The sequence below is a fragment of the Parasteatoda tepidariorum genome, chromosome 3 (genome assembly GCF_043381705.1).
Source record: "Parasteatoda tepidariorum isolate YZ-2023 chromosome 3, CAS_Ptep_4.0, whole genome shotgun sequence".
Classification (NCBI taxonomy): domain Eukaryota; kingdom Metazoa; phylum Arthropoda; class Arachnida; order Araneae; family Theridiidae; genus Parasteatoda; species Parasteatoda tepidariorum.
Window position 1 is genome coordinate 99,500,447 of NC_092206.1, and position 15,455 is coordinate 99,515,901.

At 27.8% G+C, this 15,455-nt stretch overlaps 1 protein-coding gene across 1 annotated transcript in view; it reads right to left on the reverse strand.

Moving 5' to 3' along the window:
* LOC107454755 (dynein cytoplasmic heavy chain beethoven) overlaps positions 1–15,455 on the reverse strand; it is a 102,828-nt gene that overhangs the window by 17,474 nt on the left and 69,899 nt on the right. The window contains exons 52-61 of the mRNA XM_043040557.2: positions 12,508–12,631; positions 11,991–12,112; positions 10,408–10,621; positions 8,942–9,193; positions 7,621–7,719; positions 6,967–7,090; positions 6,611–6,774; positions 4,415–4,669; positions 2,534–2,677; positions 32–187 (exon numbers count right to left, since the gene is read on the reverse strand). Of these exons, the coding sequence (XP_042896491.1) occupies positions 32–187; positions 2,534–2,677; positions 4,415–4,669; positions 6,611–6,774; positions 6,967–7,090; positions 7,621–7,719; positions 8,942–9,193; positions 10,408–10,621; positions 11,991–12,112; positions 12,508–12,631 (1,654 nt within the window). The remainder of the gene's footprint in view (positions 1–31; positions 188–2,533; positions 2,678–4,414; positions 4,670–6,610; positions 6,775–6,966; positions 7,091–7,620; positions 7,720–8,941; positions 9,194–10,407; positions 10,622–11,990; positions 12,113–12,507; positions 12,632–15,455) is intronic.

A 15,455-nucleotide genomic window follows, 5' to 3' on the forward strand; every position in this document is an offset into this window, starting at 1 on the left:
ACAGATTGCAAAATAGAATCCAAGATATAACCTGATGCTCAAAAAGCTGTGAGAAGACACCATGTATGAGATGAAGAGCAAATGTCAATCTGTCGGATTTGAAGAGTGATCGAGAGACAGACTCGTAGGTTATGTTTTGCAAAGACTTGATGAGGCTGGTAATCCTTCCAGTAGTTTCTTTATTGCTCTAAATAAGTAAAAAATAAAGGAATTAATTATGATATGATTTGAGAAGTTATAATAATATATTTACAAGTTAAACCCTTATTTAACTGAACAACTGCTTTCGGTTTTTAAAGAATAATGATAAAAGAACCTATTGCCAGCATCAAAAAATACAAAATTTAAAAAAAAATTTTTTTTTTTGAGATAAACAGAATAAAAATTTGCAATTATTTCTACGATATACAAAATGAAAGCATATACATTTCTAGACAACTTAGATATAGAGAAAAATTAAAAAATTCAATGTGAAAATTGACAAATTCGCAGATTGGCTATCTCATTATAGTGTTAATGATGTGATGTAGCCTATAGGCAAAAAGTAAAATTAAATAAAATATAAAGCTTTAAATTTCTATAAAAATTAATTTAAAAAGTTGGAGAAATAAAAAGATTAAATTTTCTTTCTTGTCTTATTAATTGAGTAGACAAACTACCAGATAGCGCAAAATAAAGTCATCGAGTGTTCAAACTTAACATAAACAATAATAATATTAATTGATGAAAATGATAAAGTTGAAACTTGAGCCATCATTCTCACATCTTTTGTTTTCCCATATATATCATTTTGTAAGAACAATCTCACCCCAAATATTATTTTTATAATTTTAATAATATTAATTTAGTTCTATTTTTTAGGCAGGCAGATTCCTGCATCTATCATTCTAAATTTCTACCAACATTTAAACAAAACAACAACAAAAATTGAAGTTATTTTGTATTGTGAAGGAAGCCAGTAACTCCTGATGCTAATGAAGAAGAAGAACGCTTCAAAAATTGATATTTATGCTGCAATTGGTGAAAATATTGAAACTTGAGATATTGTTGTTTCAAGAAATGGTTTCAAAAACTAAAAAAGCACAAAGTAATACTGATAAAGACGATGCAACAGAACAACAACTTGTGTCAACATTTGCAGAAGGTCTCAAAACATTTAAAACGAAGAGGAACATTTTCTATCCACACTTAACTAAAGTAAACTCAGTGGCTCGACAGCACAAGGAGGGCCAAAGCCTACAGTGCTCATCCCAATTCTCTTAACCTTTGGCTCTGGAGTGCAGGAGCAGATGTTCCAGTTGGGTGGTCAGTTGCACGCGGAACCCCTAAGTCCCCAAGCATTCCTAGCGATCATTTTATTGACCAACTGAAGGGTTGAAAGACTGATGAGATTTACACAAACTTGCTAAAAATGAAAAGTGGTTTGTAACAAATGTCCAAAATTTATTGTTTATTTCCCTTAAGTCCCCAAGCATTCCTAACGATCATTTTATTGACCAACTGAAGGGTTGAAAGACTGATGAGATTTACACAAACTTGCTAAAAATGAAAAGTGGTTTGTAACAAATGTCCAAAATTTATTGTTTATTTCCCTTAAGTCCCCAAGCATTCCTAACGATCATTTTATTGACCAACTGAAGGGTTGAAAGACTGATGAGATTTACACAAACTTGCTAAAAATGAAAAGTAGTTTGTAACAAATGTCCAAAATTTATTGTTTATTTCCCTTAAGTCCCCAAGCATTCCTAACGATCATTTTATTGACCAACTGAAGGGTTGAAAGACTGATGAGATTTACACAAACTTGCTAAAAATGAAAAGTAGTTTGTAACAAATGTCCAAAATTTATTGTTTATTTCCCTTAAGTCCCCAAGCATTCCTAACGATCATTTTATTGACCAACTGAAGGGTTGAAAGACTGATGAGATTTACANTTTCCCATGTATACAGTTTTGCTAAAATAGCCCTACCACAAATATTATTCTTATAATTTTATTAATATTATTTTAGTTCAATTTTTAAAGCAGGCAGATTCCTGCATCTATCATTCTAAATTTGTAAAATCATTATATTGATAATTTTTTTATACTTATTCTAAATTTAAAAATTTTCAAGTTCATTACTTTTTTATTACCTTTCATACATTCTCAAGTCATTATTTGATACTCTAAGCAGACTCATATTAATCATTTTCCGATATATATTGGCCCCACGAGAAATAATCAACCAAAGTTTCGCTGTCTAATAATAATTAAAAATGCTCTGGTATGCGCAATACTTTTTAAAAATTAAAAATTTCTACATAACAAAACTTATTTCTTACAACAAAAATTTAGAAATTTTTTTTTCAATTTCATCCTTTTTGCAGATTTGTAAAAATTAATAAATGAGTTTATGATTTATTACTCTTAAAATATGTCGTCCTAAAATTTTTAACACAAAAAGAGTTATTAATGAGTAAAAATAGGTCCATTGTTCAAGTTCTAATAATCAAAAAAGTTTCACACAAAAACGAGAAGTAAGATTTCCTTACTGTTGATGTCTCTAATGCTTGGTTAAATAGTTTGAAAAAAGATGTTAAGCTGAAGCAATACATGTTGTTCATTTTTCGAAGTTCTGCTATTAAGAAAAACAAAGTGCTGCCAAATTCAGCTAAAGGTAGATACATTTTCCTCTCCTGGAAAAAATTATTTTCATAAGTTAATAAAGGATACTTGAAATAGTTTAAGACAAACTTATAATACAATGGAACCCCGGCTGGAATGTGGTTCGTTATTTCACTTCCTACGTCATTTTCTGCTGGTTAGTGTAAATTGCCTCATAATGTTAAACTATCCCATATTTTACACTACTCCTTTTTAAAAAAATCCCGCTTTATACATTTTTCGAACAGATCAATATAATTATTTCTTCACAAAACTTGCACAAAATTTTTCTGGGTTTTCTTTTTCTTTTTTCCTATAAAAAAGACTAGTTTATTACCTGTTCTGAGCTTTTTTGAAATTTTTTCTAATCTATATTATCCTTTTGTCAGTGAGAGGGGATTTTTCCCCCCGAGTCATAATCAAGAGGGTGGTGGGATGGGCAAAGCACTGGAAGGGTGGTTAAAGGAAATATGGGAGTTTAAATTGTAAAATCGTTTAAAGATCGTTACACTCAACAACTGGTAAGGTAATCATTTCTTTTTCTTATTTCAGTAACCTACAAAATGCTTCTAAAGCAAAAAATAAATATTCTGTAAGTTCTGAATTTGATTTCCATAATGTTGGATATTGTCGATTAAATGCATTACAAATGGATTTAGTAAAGCTTATTCAGGGTTAATTGTTTCTTGTTATGGCCATTCAAAATAAAATTACGTGGCAAAGATCTTCGGAAGTCGATGACGCATACATCAATTGCAACACACATCCCATTACCTTACAATTCTTTCAATATCTGATTTAATACCTGCTTCTGATAATAGAGATGAAAATGACAAAAATGAGCAAAAAGTATTGAAGGATATGCCCACAGCTAATTAAGAGTTTGAAAGCATAAACATTTTTGACATTTTGAATGTAAAACAAAGAAAATTTATAAATAACAAGTATTGAGAGGGATATTGCTGAAATTGTAGTTAAAAACTATAAATATGTAAAAATTACACATTTTTTCTAGAAGTTCATCTGTAAGCATCCATTTTCGAAAAATATGTTTAAATTTTTTACCCCAAGTTTGCATTAGCCCTATTAATACTTTTTGTAATGCCAGTGTGTCAGAAAACGTAAAACCAGGGTTCCACTGTATAGTTATCAAATAGAAATTTAAAATAGTAAAATCTTGATAATTAGACGATAAAACTACATTTATTATATAATTTGAAATTTCAAAATTAAACTCTTTCTAAATAAATGCGTCATATAAGCAACAAATAAAAATACTAAGAATTATAATAACAAGAGCATAAAAGCACAGATTGTCCAAGTCCACACCAAAGTAAAAAAACAATTAAAGAAAATGATAATTGTAATATCATTTCCATATTATGAAAGGAGAAAAAAACTTTATTTAACAACAGCAATTTTTTAAACAATAATTTGATAAAAATTCTGATCTTTACTATATTTTTTGCAAAACATAGTAAACATTAGAACTGTGATCAAACTAATGGTATTAAGCATACTTCTTCTAATGATTGTTGCAGTTATATGATTTTTTAAGAACCATAGCGATCTCGTTGCTGCAGATTTTGGTTAAATGAGTTTTGTAAAATTTTGTCAAATGATAATTGTGATATCATTTCCAAATTATGAAAGGGGAAAAAACGTTTTTTAATGACAGCAATTTTTTAATAACAGTTCAAATCGTTACTGTCATTTGCAAAACAAAGTAAAGATTAGAACTGTGATCAAACTAATGGTATTAAGCATACTTCTTCTAATGATTGTTGTAGTTCACGCGATTCCTTAAGACCCATAGCGATCTCGTTGCTGCTGCTTTTTGTTTTGTTCAATGATGCAATAAGTTCTTCATTTTCCAGCACATTTCCTCGAGCTGATGCCAGTTCCTGGAGCAGTGATTCTTCCAGCTGAGTCAATTGGAGTTTCATTTCTTCCTCTCTTCTCAGAAGTTCTGTGCGTCTCAATTCCAGTTCAGGCTTTTCACGTTGCAATACAATAGCCAAAAGCTGAGAATAATAAAAAATGTCAAATTTTATAAAAGATTAGAACCTATTTACAGTATAAACACATTTTATGTAACTTTAATGAAACTAAAGAGAAATCATTATCTTTTTATTTGAAGTTGTGAAATTTCATTAGCTGCTTGCTTCAATAAGATCGTTTTTTATGAAAATCACAAACAAGAAAAATAATTTCTATTATTTACATTAAATTGAGGTTATTTTGGAGAATATTTAAGACACTTTTTAATAAATTTTATTAAATTAAACAATGTTCTGCGGCTCAGTGGTAAGACTTCACGCACTCCTGCCACAGATGCTTGGTTCAAACCCAGAGCGGGGCTAGGTTGACTAGGCCATTCATCTCCCTCCAGCCAAACGCAGAACCCGCAGTGTTCTGCGTTCCACTGACCACCCAACCGGAACATCTGCTGTTGCACCTCAGAGCCCAAGGTCAAGAAAACTGAGATGGACACAATAGGCCTTGGCTTGGTATGGGCTGTCACATCACTGAGCTAAGTTTTAGCCATTATAAACATTAATTCTATGATATTTCCGGGCAGCATGAGCAAGGCTGTTGAACAAGTGGGTAGGTTCTAAAAACAAGATAAAACAGTTTTTCTTTCACATGGTTAGTTTCTGGAAGCGAATTGCATTACACTTGAATTCAAATGATTTCTTAGAGATGAATTCTCATAACTTGCTGAGAAGATGAGTCAATTTAAAATCCTTGTTTTTTTTAAGTTTTATTTCAGCATAAAAATAAATAAATACACTTCAGATGTCCTACTGAAATTTAAAATTACTTTAGTAGAACTTAAAAAGATAATATATATAGTTTAAATTCAAAGCATTCGTGGCAAAAAGGATTTTAAAAAACACCGAATCTCTAGATTTTTACAACTACTTTTCCAATATTATTTATTCTGAAATTTGTTAAGCATTGGTAAGGTAAGGCAGGCACTTTCAAGGATTTAGCTTTTATTTTAAGCTTTCCTATTTATTTTATTTTAACTTGTAAAAAATTAGGCTGAAACTTCTGACAAAGAAAAGAATGCATTTGTATTTAAACCTCATTAAGCATTTAGTATTTACATATTAATTAAATTATAGTAATATAAAGATAAAAACCATAACATATAACCTTAGCAATCATGAAATTGTTTTTGCCAAAAATTGCTTCAGCATTATAATTTTTTAATGATTTCATTGGAATCTCCAAATCTATTTCATTGCAAAAAAAATCAGTTACTTAAAAAAGTAAAAAGAATACTCCTGTACAAAATTTCAATTGCACTCAATAACAGTTTATAAGAGTGATATACAATGTTAACAAATATATCCAGACAATATATTTTCTAATTAGCATTTAAATTGATATTATTTTTCTGGAGGTTAAATTCTAATAACATACCAAGTTCTAATTGGGATTACAAATATAATTCATAAAGTTCACAAATTATAATTATTTCTTTTAATTTTAATAATACTTACAAGAAAATTTATTAGATTATAATGATTAAAAACAATGTATAGTTTCACAACATCAATAATAATACAATATTTACAAGAATTAGAATTATATTCCAATGTAAATTATAAACATAACATTTTATTTTATTGCATTAGTCTAAACTTCTGATTTGGTTAAAATATCTAAATTAAAATATGTTTCTTAACAATGATCTCTTTCCTGATACAAGTTTTTGTATATGGGCAAGTTTGTTAATAAATGTTTCCTACGGTCTTCTAACTGTCATAAACGGTTAGCTGCCTAAAATATTCCCTAGTTAAATACATTTTTTCCATATTATGATAATTGATTTACAGCTAAAGTATTATGCAGTTATTGTAAAATTATATGATAATGGCACAAAGGGAAAATAAAAAAAGAATTAGAATACAAGTCTACTATAATAACATATATGTTGTTGAAATTTTATTTACCTGTCCAGCCAGTCCAGCTTTTGTTGTACTAAAATTGATTGTAGACACAACAGCATAAAAGTTTGGAGGTAATTCTATTTCTGAATATTTTGTGACTAAAAATAGTTGAAACTGAGGATTGTAATCCACCACCTTTTCCCCTATTTGTACAACATATCTTGGTCCTAAAATATACATTCATTTTTGAAATTTTTAAAAACAATTATCCTCATACAATAAACTGTTAAAAATAACTTTGAAACAAAAATCTAAAAAAAAACTATATTACTTTTAGCTTTGAAAGAGATTTTTTTTTTTCAAATTAAAAATAAACTACATACAATTTAATGCTAAAAAACTTGGATGGAAGTTTTTACCTTGATTAACCAAATCTTTGCGCAATAGAGGATATAAAACAGGGTGAATAATATCAACATCTTGAATCAGGAGTGTTTTACCAAATCTCACAGCCATTTCAACAGAAGTTAAGAAATTTTTATCCTAAAAAATGATAAATAAGAAGTTTGCTAAAATTTAAGAGCGATAATGTTTTTAATAAAAGTAAGAGAAAACAATACAATTAAATATGTAATTCTCAATCTTGCTCTAATCAACATTAAATACAAAAATTTACAATATATTGTGCTTAAAATTAGGATATAAATTACCTAAAAAGTGACATAGTGGAAATTTTGCAAAAAAATTTTTTTTTTAAATTTAGTAGATATTATTTTACTTTTTTACAACATAGTTAAACAAAGTTGTGTTTTTTTTCAATTTATTATAATATATTTTAATGATTAACATAACTAAAATCCTTAAAATAAAATCAATATTATTGCTTATTTTGATGAACAAACTTCCTGGTTGAATTGGCAAATTATGTTTTACACACTATATTTCATACAAATCTTAAAATTTAGAAAAACAAATTATTTAATCCTTTTAATCATCATTAAAATAAAAAATGAAATAATTTCTTCAAAAACAATTTTAAAATAAAAAAAAAGAATATTAACAAAGCAACTTACATGAAAGTTGACAACTTCTAATTGGGAGCCAGCCATATTAGCTTTCAGCCAATTAGTAGCTTGAAATGCTGGATCAATAAGAAATGGAACTAAAGAGTTCTGAAATAATCAATAAATTATATAAGTTATAGTATTTTTTTGCATTTCAGCAATCAGATTTATCAAGATCTTAATTATTTTGTTCAGATTGCCACCCAGTTTTGCTTAAAAGTTTAAGCTGTACTTAACAAATCTAAATCTACACTCTTAACAATCTCATAACTGTTTTATGTTAATCAAAAACTATTCTTATTTAACCACTTGAATAGAATGAAATATGTTTTTGAGAGACAAGAGTCCTCATATTTTTAGATATAAATTATGTCTGGTGCATTTTCTTTAACATGCTTTCTAAGTAGAAATTATTTCAAACTAAAAGCATTTGTTTAATTCTAAGCACTATTTTGAATATTTAATGAATGCAAATAAAATAATTACATACCTGCCAACATTCACTCCTTTCGAGAATGGATTTTCCAAGTGGTAGTGAAACAATTACCGAAAAACAATCTTCTTCAAAAACTATATTTAGATCTTAATCAAGTTGAAATTCGCAATTGTAAGAACTAATGTGCTTTTATATATGACAAACTGATCTAAAATTATTATTATAATTCAAAAAGTTTAGTGAAATAACATGAATTTTGCTACCACTTTAAATATGAAAATAAAATCTTCCAGGAAAACCGGAAGAGTTGGCAGCTATGTAATTAAGTTTATTAACTTAAACATTCACAATTTTTTAATGAAAAATAATATAAATTGACTTAATTTTGAACAATTTTTATAAATAAGTAGAGTTGAAGTAAATATGCAAAGTACTAAAACACAAATAAAACATGTGTATTCATCTTTGATAAAATTTTATTTATGATAATTTATTTAAACTTTTTTTAACTCTTGATCCTGGACTGTGCTTAGAAAAACAAACCAGTTTTTCTTGTTTAAAACTCTTCCTATGCCAGCAGATTTTTGTGCAAATTTAATTGAGTAGTTTCAGTTAAAGAGAGATTAATGAACATTTTGTACAAAAATTATGTAATTTGATTTTAATAAAAAAAATGAAAGACCATATTTTGAAACGTTCATTAATAGTTAATATTTTAAAGTTGAAATTTTCAATTCTGATATAATTATATGTAGAGCTATTGGTAAATAGTTTTCACCTTCAAAATAGATGCCTATTCTCACATTTTTTCAAAAATAAAAATGTAAATAACTAATTTTTGAACAAAAATAAATACTAATGCGCAGTTACAATTTAAATTTACAGAAAACTTACATTTAAAATGCATATAGCATTTTCAATGGATAGAGCATCCAATGGCAATCCTTGATTTTTCCAAACAAGTTGTTCCCGTTCAGTACTTAATGTTTGAGCTAGTGAAAATTTGTCTATTCCGAACTCTTTGCACCAGCCATCAACAACTAATCGGCGTGTATTTTCAGGCTCTGCACACAAATAAGTTATGAAAGCAGCAGCAAGCATGGCTTTCATTGGTAGTTCATCTAACTGCTGATCAATTTCTTGAAGCTGAAAAAAGGAAATAGCTTATATGCATTAACTAAAAAATTTTAAATTATAGTCGCTGTCATATATTTTAAAAGAAATTTATTTGAATTGTTAAGACAATAAAAATAAGATGTATGGTACATAGATTAGATTTTATATTCAATAAAAATTAAAGAGATTTTTCAGAAAACTATTATACAAAAGTACAATATTATTCATTTCTTTATTAACAGTAAAAACTAAATACAGATTTTTTTTCTTCTGTTGATTAAAAAATTAACTGAAAAGTGTTTGGAAAATACACAAAGAAAAGGTAAAACGAATATAATTTCTTGCCTGAGTTTATTTTTTTTCACTTAAACTTTTTTTAATTGACAAAAATAGAATTTTAAAAGAAAAACAAAATTTTTTTTTCTAAAATTTTAAAAATGCATTCAAAATTAACAGTTTTAAAAATTTTCAAAATTTAGAAATTGAAAAAGGAAATTTTTCAAATGTGGAGAATGATGGACTATTTTCTTATTAAATACCAAGTAATACACTACACATAAAATATTTTAATATGTTTACAAAATGATATTACAATTTGAATAAACATCATACATATCTTGTAATTAAGAAATATTAAATCTTGAAGGAATACTAGAAAAGTATTTGCAATTTTTACTAAAATTTAAATATAAACGTGTGTGCAATAATAAATTTTTAAGTTAAGTTTATGACATATTACCCAGCTATTTTCAGATATTTCTGAAATAAACTCATAAAAATCAAATTAAGAATAAAAATCTCTTAACTAATTCCCATCTAACTAATATCTAACTAATTCGCATCTTTAATTTAAAACAGAAACTTAATAATATTTCTAATTTTAATTTATTAGATTTTTATTTTTAATAGATTGTAGTGGATATGTCACATTTAAGTGACAAATTGAGACAGGCATACGGCTACAGCAAGAACAGAACCTTGAAATTGCTCAACTGCGAAACGAGTTATGGATATGTGATTTATGACGAAAAAAAGTGGTGTTTCAATATGAAGTTGCAACAACATTATAAAAAGAAAATTCTTCGGATAAAAAGGCATAGAATAAATACCACTTGTAATATATATTTCCAAATTAAAAATAATTATGCTGTTTACCTACACATAATTCATTATATTAATTTTTATTTGCAGATTAAAATTACAATCATAAGTAAAATAATTAGGCCATAGAAAATTAAAATCACCTGATGAGTCCATCTACGATATTCATCATCTAACTTGCTGACCAGGGACTCAGCAGATGCGATAGTCTCATTTGCTTGCTTCAAATTGATCTCTATCTGAGCTGCTTCTTTAGTAAACTTGTTCAATCTGTCTCGTAAGACTGACACTTCTTCTTCAACGTCTTCCAGAGCAGAACTCAGCTTAGTAATTCGTTTTTCAGTTGAAGCTAAATTGCTGCAATAAAACTTTGTTGTAAACTTCAAAAAATGCATTTTTAAATGTTAACATTACAAAACAGATGCAACTAGTTTGAATTTATAAAAATTAAGTTAATAAAAATTTTACTTTGTAAAGCATTCTTCTCTTTAAAAAAATAAATTAAAAATCAATATATAGGGTGTTCACCAATAGTGTGAAATTTTTTTGGACTGGCTACATTCTTTGAAAGACTTGCTATCTGAATGTATATAAAATCCAATGTTAACAACATACATAGAACAACTATTCAAGAACTATAAAAATTAACAATATAGAACACAGTTTTTCAAATTATTATTGTTGTAGAACAGTTTTGTTATCCAAAGAATGCTAATTAAAATTAAAAAGTTATACCGTTAAGAGAAAAAAGAGCAAAATTTAAAAAAAAAATCTATAAATTATATTTTTTCGGAATTGTTTCAGAGCTTTCAATTTTGAGCTTTAGTTATAGTATGAAATCAGACATACTAAGATATTTTTTGGAAAACAAATTATTCTAAAGTTTAGCGTATGAAACTAGAAATAACATTTTAACATGTATCTTACAGAAAATATTAAATCAGAGTTTTACAATACACTTGAACACAAGGAGACAACTGTTTTAAAGAAGAAACCCAATATGTTATCCTATTTTCTGAAATACAAGTATGCTTGTTCAAGTTATATACTCAAATAAAAAGAAAATGTAAATGTTTAAATTTTTTCAAAACTTTTTAAGCATTTTTAACTTTTATGTTATCGACACTTTTACAAAGGTAGATAAAAATTTATCTATTGATTGCCAACACTAGAAATAAGCAAATTTTAAGAACAAGAGAGCCTGCAAGAAAATGAGGTACCAAAAATTAAAAATTAGCACTTTTTAAGAATATGAGAACTAAGAAGTGAATATGAGATTTAAGAAGTGATATTTTAATATATCTTATTTATTCAGAGTCAATTGTTTTCTACAAAAGCAAAAAATAGATATTTAAGTTTTATTAATCTTTAAAAAATTATTTTTAAATTATGTGTGAATGAAGCTGACATTTTTTCCTAGATTTAAAAATAATGACGTGTGTGATAATGAAAGAACACATTTTTCATAAGGAGATTTTGTTTTAAAGTTAAAATATTCAAATTCTGAAAAGCTCTGAAGAAGAGTTTAAAAGAGTTTAGAAATCTGATTAAAAAAAAATAATGAATGTTTTTATAAATTGTTTAATGTGAAAATTGAAAAAACTGTTCTAAAAAATAAAAAGATTTGTGAACTAAAATCTTTTTGGCACACAAATTTATAAAAATTATGTAAATTTTAAAATATACTTAACAATAAATATAGTAAATATATCTTCATGATACATACTGCTTCAGCTTTGCTTGTTCCTTTTCAAGTGGTTTTATTTTTTCCAACACCCTGGAATATATAACATTAGCTTTCACCCATGAAGCAAGTGGTGCAGCTGCAGCAGAGGCTCGTTTGGCATTCTAGAGAAAATAAAGTTTAATTTATCTTCCAAAAAACAAATACTAAATTAACCAAGTACAAATTACTCATGCAGTACTCTGACTCATTCCAAATATAGATTTAAAAAGGACAACAAAAAAATTTTAACAATAAATCTTTTTTAATATACATTTAAAAAAGCTCAACTTCATTATAAGACTGTATGTAAGTATAATATGCTTCATAAGGCTTAAGAAACGATAATCAAAGAGAAAATGATAATATATTTCGAGAAAAGTCAGGAAATTGCATAGGAATGTTCACAAATGACACAAGAATGTTTGTGTGGAAATGTTACAAAAAACATTTACATGATAACAGTTCAAAGTTGAACAAAGAGCATATGACTAGTAATTGAACAAAAAAGAGTGCAAACCTTGGGATCAAATGATTCTGCATTCTTCTTTAGCAGTTTTTCAACACTCTCTCTTATTTCAGGTGAAATATTTCTGGCATCAAATGCTAAAATCTCTTCTTTGATGCCTCTTTTTGAAAGAAAACTACAAATAAAAAAGATAACACATTTAATAAGAATAAGCATAACTTCAAATTCATTGCTTAGAACTTGGCAAGACAAAAGCTTTTTTATGTTTGATTTCAAACTGGATAGTACAGCATCTTAATTCCTTAGAAAAAAATAACTGAATAATAATTTTTTTTCCTAACAAGCAAAGTTGTTATAAAATATATTTGATGGTTCACTAACTTTCTCATTCTGCATCGATTTTAATCTTTTTCCAAATGTGGCTTAGATTAATCTCTTATATTAATCCTCCTTTAGCTTAGATTAATGATTGAGTGAGTGGGGAACGATGGCAACCTTCAGCTATCAACAGTTACCCCAAGATTGAATCAAGTTAGCATGTCTTAAATACTAGTGAATTGATGTTTAATAATAGTAGTGGTAGTTACGCCACAATACTCCCCCATCAGAATTTTATCAGGGATAGAATTTGATAAATGGATACCACTAGCTGCTGTATTTGAGAAAAACCAGGAGAGCTGTATTAAGCTCACAGTTGTGTGTGTGGTCCCTGTGTTGCTAGTAACAATCTAGTGTGTGATAGAGACAGAATAGCAACAGCTTGGGGAGGACAATGACATAGCCCCGAATAGCAAGTCAACTGTTCAGTGTAACTATCAGTTCAACCATCGAAGTAAGCATGTTCTAATTAAAGGGGACGTTACATTCAATGTTCATATCAAGTCCACCGGTCACCGAGGTGGGGAATGTGTTATCGGCAATGCCAACCTTCATCTATCAAAAAGTACCTCAAGATTGAATGGAGTTAACGTGTCTTTATATACTAGTAAATTAATGTTTAATAATAGTAGTGGTAGTCACGCCACAAGTTTCTATGCCAATGTTTTGGTATCTGATCGCATAGTTGCCACGTCTACAATACTTTCTATATTAAGTGGCTGGAATCCACTAAATGTATCATTTATAACTTTGGTACTCTCAGATCTTTATCTTTTAATAGTATTTTCTATGAACTTATTAAAATCTAATATGTGCTTCTAGTACAAACGCTTCTGCAAACTTTTATAAACCAGCAGTAATAATAATATGATAAGAACATTTCAAAAAGTAGTGATGCTCATAGAAACGTTTTGTCAGATACTTTATAATTATAAACATGCTTTCTCCTTGATACTAAAATATTAGTGATTCTACATTGCGCAAAATAAAAAACGGATCACCCTAAATAACATTTGATCTAATGATCAGATCTTCAAGTTCTAGGACTCTATCTTAATGGTTGGAGGGGGCAACCTCAAATATGCTGATTAATTGGTGCAGACAATATTTTAGGTTACGAAATCAGGCACAAAAAAGTACTTTCTCTGAATAAACATGCCTTTTTTTCGATGGATTTAGATTCTTGACCTTCAAAATATAGGGGTATCCCTAATCTGGGAAATAAAGTCCCCATAGTTTGGCCAGGAGAGCGATCCAAAGTTTGGACCCCCCAATGTGAATATTATTTTTTTGCTTATTAGCTAGATCTTGAGAACTTTTTAAGCAAATTTAAAATAATTTGCACAAAATTATGAAATTCATTCATCTAACATTAAATTCATGCAAATTTTTTTTTTAAATATTTGTTATTTTTTATTATTTTATTTAGCAATAGTCGAAAATATTTTGAATTGTAAAGTATACAATTTTTTACATTTTAAAGTATTTTATTTTATATGGCAAAATACAAAGTTTGACGGAAATCGGCGGAATAGTGTCTGAGAAATCGAATTTTAAAAATATAATATATTTAAAAATTGATTTCTCAGGAACTATGCACGAATTTTGTATTTTACCAAGTAAAACTAGATACTTTAAAATTATGTAAAAACTTATATACCTTACAATTCAAATATTTACTGAAATTTATTTTTTGCATGAATTTATCTTTGGATAAACTAATTTTATAATTATGGGCAAAGATTTTTCAATTTGTTTAAAATACGTAAAAAATAATATTCTCATTAGGGTGTCCAAACTTTGGATCGCTCCCCTGATCAAATTATGTAGACCCATATTTCCCAGATTGGAGCTACCCCCTATATTTTGGGGGTCAAAAATCATAATCCGTCAAAAAAAGGTATGTTTATTAAGAGAAAGTACGTTTATGTGTCTGATTTCGGAACTTAAAATCCTGTCTGCACTAATTAATTAGCATATACAAGGTCACCCCCCTCTAACCTTAAGGATGGAGTCCTAGAATGTGAAGATCCAATTATTAGATCAAAAGCTATTCATATTTCTTACTTAACACAAAGACAGGCAGGAAGCCATGTAGAACATAAACAAACTAATTATGCATCGAAGTTGCTAGATACACAAAACAAAAATATATCATGTGTTACAATAAAACACATAAACAAATAATAAATCTAAGAAGGAATTATATTTCAAAAAACTCAATGAGCGATACAGAGCTGTATTTAATTAACTTCACGTTAATTAACATCCTAACTTATGTAGAAAAACTTAGCTGAACTTTGACACACCATTTTGTTTATTGATGATCAGCTGGCGCTGACGTCATGGGTCACATGTGTGGGTATGTTTTATCTTCTTCTTTTCAAAGTGCAAGTACCCAATTACTAATTTAGATCAACAGTTACTAATAATAATTTTCCTAATTAATCTCACTTCAGACCTTTAGTTTTAGATAAGGGTAAAATGTGAATTCATTTTTCTGCGCAACAAGAATATAAAAAACATGTAAAAGTTCTTTTAAAATCACATTTGAAAAATTAAAAAATCTAAATTTCAGTTTCAGTGCTTAAATAATAAAGTTGAAATTTATTAGGCACTAA